This window comes from Channa argus, chromosome 12 (assembly GCF_033026475.1).
Source record: "Channa argus isolate prfri chromosome 12, Channa argus male v1.0, whole genome shotgun sequence".
NCBI lineage: Eukaryota > Metazoa > Chordata > Actinopteri > Anabantiformes > Channidae > Channa > Channa argus.
The window spans coordinates 19,020,597-19,030,436 of NC_090208.1; the positions used below are offsets into that span (position 1 = coordinate 19,020,597).

The 9,840-nt window shown below is 40.1% G+C and overlaps 1 protein-coding gene across 2 annotated transcripts in view; it reads left to right on the top strand.

Annotated features, from left to right (window-relative positions):
* Positions 1-9,266, top strand: part of arhgap36 (Rho GTPase activating protein 36) — a 49,607-nt gene extending 40,341 nt beyond the window's left edge. For both annotated transcript variants that reach the window (XM_067523335.1, XM_067523336.1), the window contains exons 5-12: positions 2,778-2,994; positions 3,175-3,230; positions 3,700-3,850; positions 3,986-4,134; positions 4,514-4,684; positions 5,150-5,238; positions 5,410-5,636; positions 7,000-9,266. In XM_067523335.1, the coding sequence (XP_067379436.1) occupies positions 2,778-2,994; positions 3,175-3,230; positions 3,700-3,850; positions 3,986-4,134; positions 4,514-4,684; positions 5,150-5,238; positions 5,410-5,636; positions 7,000-7,325 (1,386 nt within the window). In that variant the 3' untranslated portion in view covers positions 7,326-9,266. The remainder of the gene's footprint in view (positions 1-2,777; positions 2,995-3,174; positions 3,231-3,699; positions 3,851-3,985; positions 4,135-4,513; positions 4,685-5,149; positions 5,239-5,409; positions 5,637-6,999) is intronic.
* Positions 9,267-9,840: the final 574 nt, after the last annotated feature.

Below are 9,840 nucleotides of genomic sequence, written 5' to 3' on the forward strand. Positions count from 1 at the left end.
ACACTCTGCTACACTCTGCTACACTCTGCTACACTCTGCCTAGTTCTACAGGTGGTCATCGTTAAAAAAGATGAAAAAAACTGGGAATGTAAGAAAAGGCTGCAAATTTGTCAGTGGACTGAGCATCACTCAAAAACTTTCAAAGGCACATGTCTCTGCACTGCTGCTAGAGTTGCTCTGTGAAGATTGGCTTCAACTGAGATTGAAACAAAAACATTTTACTGAATTTAAAATTTAAACAAAATTCCCTTTAAAATTAAAATAAGGCTAAATCAAAATGGTCTTCTTTTAAATATAACTAAATAAAAATAACAAATATTAAGATTTTGTTATGTCTATTAACATAACAAATATAACAAAACTTAACATAATATTAAGTTTTAACCTTTAAAACAAAACTTATTGCAAGTGTTTAAAACTGTTGAAATAGAGTTAAAGTAGAGTCATCAGTCCAGTTCCTGGAGAACAAGGGAGGCTGTTTATACTAAGTAAGTCTCTGTGGCATTTCGTTTAGTCTGTGCACTTACTTACCAAGAAGTAATAAAATTAATACACATTTTTAAAAATAGAAATCTAAATTAATATAAAATTCTGTTTTTACAACTAGATATCTGAAGCCAAATAATACCACAGGTGTCCATACTAAGATAGATTTGATACTAGCTATTATTATTAATTCCAGTTATTTTACTATTGATTTATTTGATAAAATACATCAAACTCAAATTCCAAGGTAAAAGTGAAGAATTGTAAAAAATGAAAAATCCATTTTATGCATTTCTTTCCAGTAAGCAGCTGTTTTAATTTAAGAAAACATATAGATCTATCGAATGTATAAATACTTCACAACAATGTTTTGCTAACAATTACACGTGTAACTTCAAACAGAACTTGTCAGTTGATAGAAAAATGGTGAGAAAGGAGACAGAAAGTTTTTTCCATCCACCTCTTGAGGTAAATGGGACTGTGACTCACCGTCTTACAGCTGTCTGGACGGCAGCAGCTCAGTGTTTACATATCTGATGAGACACACACTCACACACACACACATGTTGCTGCAGCTCTTCAGCCTTACAGATGAGGCAGCAGCAGTTTGGTGGCGTTGTCACTGCGTCATGTCCCGTCCATTGTACACAGAAAGCGCAAACGTCAAATGTCTGGAACCAGGTGATCAATGAAGAGAAAAAGCTGAGAAGGAGAACTTGTGAATATGACTCAAATAATAGTTTTATTTCCTCACCGCATTCAAGTCAGAGTCAGATCTTCCCTGATTCACGGAGGGATTTCAGTTTCCCTAAACTGTGTCCCACTTCCACACTGCAGACTTATTCTCAGCCCGTCTTGGAGGAAGTAGGATTGTTTAACTCTCTGCTTGCACAAAACACTGAAGGTGTCGATAAAGAAAACATTTTGCAGGCTATAACAAAGGAGATGCTTTTTGTTCACGAATTTTTAAAAAAGGACTTAAACGTATGGACTGTTAAATACATGTATATATGATGAAATTATGACACAACAGGCTTTTTTTTCTTTCAGTTTCAGGAGAGAAAAAAGCTTTTGCACCATGTGCACTGAGGGGAGCTTGTAGCTAGTAGGTATGGTAACATAAAATTAAGTAAAAGCTATGAATCTTACTTAGTATTTTGTTTACTAATTATTTATAACTATATTTTATGGCCGTGTTTACACAGGGTCAGTGCTTCCATAAAGTGAGCCAGGCTTCCTAAAATGCTTTAAAGGCTTAGAGAAAGCCAGTACATTTTATCACCATTTTAGAATTTTTTTGTGTTTGGTTGCCCTTGGAAATTCCCCAGAGACTTGATGTTTCTCCAGAAACGATTTCCAGGTCGCAGATGATTAATTCCTATTTCTGTGGTATTTGTTTTCAAAGCTTCAAATATTTATTATATTGCAGGATTATATCAGGATGACCTCTATCAGCTGGCCTCTTCTTCCACCATATATGTTAAAACCTTTCAATTTTCTGCTGACAGGGCTCCTTTTTATGGTTTTCTTTACCTCCTCTCAGTCCTGCTGGTGTGACACCTCTGTCATCATTGCCGTTAAACATTTTTTCCTCCTTTAGCTTTGTCTGTGATTTAAATTTGAAATTTGATCTCTTTGTATCGAGTTATATTACATAATTGTATCATGCCCTCATCATTACAATAAATCATCTTATTGTGCCACAGATTCAAATACAAACAAAAGTTACAAACTATTGTAAGAATTTGACATTTAATCCTACATTTGGTGAGGTTGAAACTATGCTCAAGTTGTGTGGGAACATCCTTAGCAGCGAGTGGTTGAATTCCAAATACTGTGGGTTTTTTTTAGACTCGCTCAATGATTACTACCCATATGTTTCTACTCTCAAAGATAATGAGAAACACATCCGAACCTCAGGCATGTGAGAAAAACAAACAGTGAACTGTAGCATCATTATCCCGAGGCCAATGCCAACTGAGGTATTTTTTTAAAAAATGATTCTAGGGTAAATTACCTCAGGCGTAGTTTAGCAATGTGACAAAAACCTAACATCAGCCCCTGTTGGTTGGTACTGAAAAAGGTTTGGGGATTTATTTTGGGGAAGATTTATATTTCTCTGGAGACAAAAAACAAATGTTTGTTTTGAAGCAATTGGTTTCTTCATTTATTCACTAGTTTACTCTGTTTTGTCACTAAAAACATTATATACCTTCCAACCTAAAAATAAATATTATAAATATTCTGGAATGTACATTTTGTTACATCTGTTCTCCCTTCACCCCGTGCAGGGTGGTTTGTCAGTCGACTCCATCTCCGACCTTGTCGAGAGTCAGTCTCGTCTGCTGGAGGCACTGCAGCTCTCCCACCCGGCTGAGCTTGAGCTAAAGAAGTCGCCGGGCGCCGGCTCATCAGAGGGGTGGACTCAGACCAAACTTAGCCTTAACCCCATCTACAGACAGGTGCCGCGGGTGCTGGAGAGGTGCTGCAGTCACATTGAGACCCACGGTGAGCCTATGGTTTGGTTTCACTTCAGCCAGGAATTTAAAGATTTATTCAGCACCACAAGTTGCTCAGTAAAAGCTCTGTGTTTCTTGGTTTCTACACTTTTATTGTGTCCTTACAAATACACATAAACGAAAGCTTGATTGTGCTGAGAATATATGGTGCACCATTTTGTATCCCCAGGTTTACAGACTGTGGGCATTTTCCGAGTTGGGAGCTCTAAGAAAAGAGTGAGGCAGGTGAGGACATTTAGATTTTTTTTTATCATTTATGTCACCATCATTCATTGTTTATTTCAACCCTAGAAAATACAGCTAACATCATAATCTGCTGCTCCCCCTGGATTATTAGTACCAATAATGAAACGGGGAGGGCATTAGGACTTGTCCCCTGATTCTTTGTCTTGTGCTTCCTGTCAGTTTCCACTGAGAGCTGGAATATAAAAAAAGAAATAGTTAAATGAAAAGCTGATGATGGGCTAAATCCTGTTTATGAGAGAACTTGTCTGTTGGGGAACAGTGTCTTGTATTTGACCTCAGTTTGTGTATCTGTTCACGATCTGTTCACGATCTATTGTTACTATTTGTGTTTGGTTTTCTTTGGGGATTTTTGTAATTTTCTCTACACCTGTGTGTGTGTTTGTGTGTGTGTTTGTGTGTGTGTGTGTGTGTGTGTGTGTGTGTGTGTGTGTGTGTGTGCCCCCGTCAGCTGCGAGAGGACTTTGATATGGGCGTGGACGTCCAGCTGGATGAGGAGCAGAGCGTCCATGATGTGGCAGCGCTGCTCAAAGAGTTTCTGAGGGACATGCCTGATCCTCTGTTGCCCCGGGAGCTCTACCCGGCCTTCCTGCATGCAAACTGTATGTACACACACTTTAATACACATGTTTTTGTACGTGTCTTTTCAAAGCTGCATTACTGGGAGAAAATGTTTTGTAAAGCTGGGAGTTAACAGATGCTCACAGACTTAACTTTGAATTATTGCCTTGCTGCAGTGCTGAGAGGAGCAGACCAGCTTCACTATCTCCAGTACCTCATCTACCTGCTCCCTCCCTGTAACTGTGACACCTTGCTGCGACTTCTCTTCCTGTTACACACCGTGCAGAGCTACGCCCAGGACAGCATAGGAACCAACGACGAGGAGGTAGACCACTTGCTGCTCATTATGACAAAAATAAGAAATACTGTAAAAAGAAAAATACTGAGTATTGTGGACCTGGTGGTTCAGTGGTAGAACATTGGATTAGGATGCAAAGCCACCGAGGGCCATCTTGGTGCCCGCACCTAGCCCAGTGTAAAAACCCATGCCAAATGAACTGGCGGTACATGTTCTGCTGTGGGAACCCCTGAAGGGACAAGCCAACAACCGTTGATCTTTGACTGTAAAAACCTTAGAGTCAGGGACCTAAAAAAAAAAAATGATCAAAACCACATTCAAACACTTGTTTGAGCTCCATCACAATCTCTATTACTTTGTGTCTGTCACTCTTCGTCCCCTCTCCTCCTTCCTTGCCTCCGTTCAGATCCCAGGTAACAAGATGACTGCAGCGAACCTGGCGGTGATATTTGGACCCAACCTGCTACAGAGGGAGAAAGGAGGCGACGTGAGTCCTTACGCCATGGGGATCGAGGACAGCACAGCGATCATCAGCATAACCCTGGTGCTCATACAGAACTACAAGAGGCTCTTCACGGTACACAGGAGTGAATGTGTTGACTGTGTGTGACAATTATTGTAATGTGAAGAGTTGACCATGTTTCCAGGCCACTTTATACATACTGAACGTGCAGGTAATTCTGTGGTCAGTATTAAATGGCCAGCTGATTTCTTTTCACTTAACTCTGGTGGTAGTTTGGATTTCATGCAGGATGATGTTGAGAGACATGTACATCAAGGGGACCCTTAAGGAAAAATGTGTTTTCACTTAAATTTTCCCTCAAGGAAGACTGGTTTTGTAAAGCTAAGGTTGTTATATGTTGTTTTCCTTATTAGCTGTTTAGTTTTAAGTTCACCAAATCTGAAGCCAATTTTGATCCGCATTCCTTCCTGAAACTTTCATAGGGTGTGGTATTTGAGCTCATACACTTGTGTGTGTTTGTGTTTGTGTGTGTGTGTGTGTGTGTGTTGGTGTGTTGGTGCATGTGTGTTTGTTCCCCAGGTATCTGCTGATCTGCAGCAGGAGGTCTTGATGAGTCTCATCCAGACGGATCCAGACATCATTGACTATCTACTGCGTAGAAAACTCAGGTAACCATAACAACCAGTCGAAATCCAAAAAAGTAAAAAAGGAAAGGAAAGTAAAAAAACAAAAGTCTGACCTGTGATTTAGCTTAATTCCAATGCCAAACCGGGTTAATGACTATTTGCATTTGAGTGTGTTTCTCTTCTCTTTCTCTTTCTCTTTCTCTTCCTCTGCAGTGGCAGCCATATGAGAGTCGAGACCAGTAGTGATTCCGGGGGTCGTCGGGATACAGGGGCATCTTTGGACTCTGTGGGGGCCTCCAGTGGGAGTCTGTCCCCACTAGAGCCCCCCTCACCTCTGTTCCCACCTGATGGTAACGGTGGTGAAGGCAGCCTGACCAGTGAGGTTTTCCTCAATGTGCTCAAACTGAACCAGAACAGGAAGCGGCAGGAGACACGATACGGTACCGATTTGTTGGTGTTGCTGTATGTCACATGATTTGGTGTGCAATTTGTAATATTTAAATTCAGAGACACCGGCAGTCAGATTTGGAGAACAGTTTTTTTTGTATTGCATTGTAGACCAGACCGAGGATGATGGCTGCATGTGTGAAAGACTGACAGAAAGGCTAGTTTTACATTCACTGCTTTTAAAAGAAGTAAATCAAAAGCAAGAAGGCTAAGGTGTAGCATACGTTGTGAGACAGTAAACTTTAAAACTTCAACAATAGCACAGGTGTTACACAATGAATCATTTTTAGATCCCATTGCACATTTCTGTTTCCTTACAAAACAATATAGCACTTTTAAAGTGGCATTTATATGTGCCTGAATGCTTTCACACAGGAGATGGTGTTTGTTGAATTTGTGGTGGGAGGATGAGTGTAACAACAGCACCACCTAGCTGTGACAGACTTACAGACCTTAGTGTAGTAAGTATTATGTCAGGTAATCAGGTTTTCAGTACATTTCTCAGGTACTACATACACTTCCTACAGAGCCTACAAGGTTCTCATTGTAAATTAATGAGATAATATCTGCAAATGCATTAACAAACCCCAAATTAACAAACTGTATAGAGAAAAATGTTTGGTGGACCACTCAGCAAGGATGTGGATCAATATTTACCTCTAACATTCAGAGTAAAATGAATGGGGTGTCAAAATAAGATAATTTTGAAAACACAGTTTAATAATCAGTGTCAAATAAATAACTGACACTTTCAATATGTAAGTTAGACTCTGTGCCAGTTCTGTTTGATGTTTATTGCATTGATAGTTGATCATTTATACTGTATCTGAGGATAAAACTGAAACCATAGGACATAATTCTTTAATTACAGCAATGATCACAGTAATTTCACAGTTTTTCCGACACCACGTACTAGTCTAGAAGGGCAGCTGTAGCTCAGTTTATAAGGCAGTTCTCCATGTGTTAAAGTGTCCTTGGGCAAGACACTGAACCCCAAGTTGCTCCCGGTGGGTCAGATAAACCCCTTGCATGCCAGCCGGCGTGTGGATGTGGGTGTGAATGACAAGCAACATTGTAAAGCGCAGCATTGTAGCATATGATTCTCAAAAGGCCTGTGACTATATAAAACATACAGTACATTTTTTTGGTGTATAAGAAATGAAGTAATGTATGCGGCACTAACAGAAAAGAAGCTGTAGTAGTAGTGGAACGTCTGTTTTTTCCCTCCTTTGCCCATCAGGGAAGGTCCAGGGTCAGTGCTTGAACTCTGGAGAGGTTTAGTGGTTTGCTCAGAGGCATTTGGTGAAAAACATACCAGTGTGTGGGTTTAGACACTGTCCTCTCTTGTTCCTTCAGGTGAGGTCACCACAGGTAAATCCATCCGCCACATGCGTCAGTTCCACTCACACCACAACCTGCTCAGCCTGGCTCAGTCCTCCACTTCCTTCACCTCCACCTCGAGACTTCATGGTCAGGACCCTGAAAGCCAGGACCGAAGGGGAAACCTGGGTTCTGGGTTCTTCTCTCTGAGCGGCAGTGGTAGCTGCACCAGTCTGAGCGGGTCGACCGAGAGCAGCGTCTGGGTGAGACAGACGCCACAGGAGGAGAGCAAGCCGTCACCTGCTGCTACCTTCTGGGACTTCTTCACTGGGAAAGGGTCAGGCTCAGAAACAATGGTATGATGAAGAGTGAGAAAAAGAGGCACGTGAAGGGAAAGAGAGTGGGTTTAATGTCAGAGGTGAGAAATCTGCAGAAAAATTGACTAAATTTCCTGTTACATTCACAGAGGCATCTGCTGAATAAACGATCAAAAGTAAGCGTATTTCAGGGAATAGAAACATGACTTCAACAGGCTTGAAAATTCCCACATTATGGCACCTTTGGAATGTAGCTTAGACAAAGATGATGAGAAGAAAAGCAACAAATGAAGAAAAGCATTGCAGATCGATTGTTCTGTCTATACTGTACTACACAGAACAGCATAATGAATTGTAACTGCATGTGCTCTACTAACCCTTCACAGTGACACCATAGCAGGATCCCTTTGGTTTTTGTTGAGTTTATGTAAACCACTAAAAGCCACATTCATTATCAATGTACTTCTTTCAGACCAAATTTAGAGCTTTTATAACCAAGAAATCTTTTGACCTTCAGCATCTCAGTTGTAGTAGTAGTAGTAAAAGTAGCTGTCTCCATCAGTCCACACTCTACCGTGACAAACCAGAGAAACCAAATCCACGTTTGGGGAGGAAAAAAACACGCTCGCTGTCTCTAAAGGAGCTAATCCACCCTCACACACCCTTTGTTAAGTGACAATCAAAAAGGAAGTTGTCCTCAGTATTATTAAAATAAATTATTCTTTTGTGCCTGAGTTTACAGTGCAATATAACACCAAACAGCCACAACATTATTACTGCTTTGTTTTAATATTAAAATATTTTACATTTAAAAAAAAAACATATGAGGAACTAATAAATGCTGATGTATCATTATGGGTTAACCTCCTGTCAGCATAACGTGGTTAAAATCACCTCCATTATTTGACCTTTATTTTTTTATTAATTACTGTACATATTTTGGCAGAATCAGTATTGTTTTCTTGGTCTTTTGTAAAATGTAGATAATCTACTTAGTACTTTTACTAGAGTAGAAAATGGTACTGTTTTGAACTGGTATTTTTTTTCGGCTAATATTTGCCCTTTTACTTGAGTGTGGAGTGTGTGTATTTGTCTCTGTGTACAGTGTATCATATTATACTGTGTATGGAGCTGTGTGGCTGCAGTCTGCTCAGAGTGGCCATGTTGACCCTTGTGCTCATTATTAAGACCACCAGTGTTAAAGTTGTGGGTGATCAGTGTATTTGCAGCCTGCGAAAGGTCACGCCAGTCCTCTAAATTTGACTTAAGGAGGGAGGTGCATTGTGGAGCTGTGGGAAGTGACACAGGATGTGTCCACATTACAGGCCTTAAAGTACCATTCTGTTTCGTTTCACCTTTTTTTCTGTTTTGTTGATGTGGCAGCGGCTCACGTTAATGTTTGTCACATGTATTCGGCTCTGGTGAGAACAGAGCTGTGCTCCTAAATACACAAATTTACCCGAGACCCTATTCGATGATGTTTTTTTAACAATGAGGTCATGTGTGACCTCAAAAACTGCTTGATTAAGATATATGTCCCTTCCAGTTTGGTTTAAACAGAAGCTTCCTCTAACCACAAGAGGGCAATATTGACCACATGGGTTCACTTTGTTACCACCCATGGACTTGTACACTTTACAGTCCAAACGTATTAATACATGTATTAGGTTTGGAAATAGTGCCAAACAAGTAGAACTTGTACATACATTTATAGTGTAAGTCCATGATGTTTGCGATTGTTGTACAGAGATTTTCCAGCACGTGTTTCCTTACCACTAACACGAGTTGTACAGAGTCTGTCCTTCACCTCTGCGGGTGAATGTTGAATATCTTTTCCTATGGATTCTTTGTAAAGAAAATGAAATAGTTTGTCTTTTTATTTCAGTGACACTTTTTCTATATCATAAAATCCACGGAGGTGTGTTAAGACTTAAACAGCAGAATGTATCACATACCTGCAGAGAATTAAATGTCAAACTGCTTTTGTGTCGTTGCTCATTATTGTAAGAGAAGAGTCGGTGAAGTCAGAAGAACTTTTGTACTTTTGGCAACACAACCAGCACAATGTGAGGCAGAAGACAAAAACCCTTCCAGGGTAAGTTATGGTATGATCTCACACCAAGTACGTAGACAGAAAGTTTTGTATATCCTACAAAGGATGTTTGAACTTTCACTGTGCGACTCACTCAGGCCTGCAGAAAACGAACAAAAACATACAATCCTACATTTAAAAATACAGACTTATTCCAGTGTTACAAATCAGGGATGGGAACAGTCCACAACTTTAGGTAGTAGTTTGCAACCTTTACTTTGCTTGAGGCCCCCAAAGTTAAGTAACATTTCAGAACAGACGACCTCATCACTAAGTTATGGCCTTGTGTCCTGTCTTCCCAACTCCAAGACTATAATCACTGATATGAAGCCTCCATAGTGCTCTAATTTTTAGTCCCTTGAAGACAAAAGTTCTGAAATTCCAGTTCGGGAGGAAATGATTATATAAATGCTGCTGATTTGACACATTCCTGTAAGTTCAGAGTCCTTGCTAATACTGTACTTCACA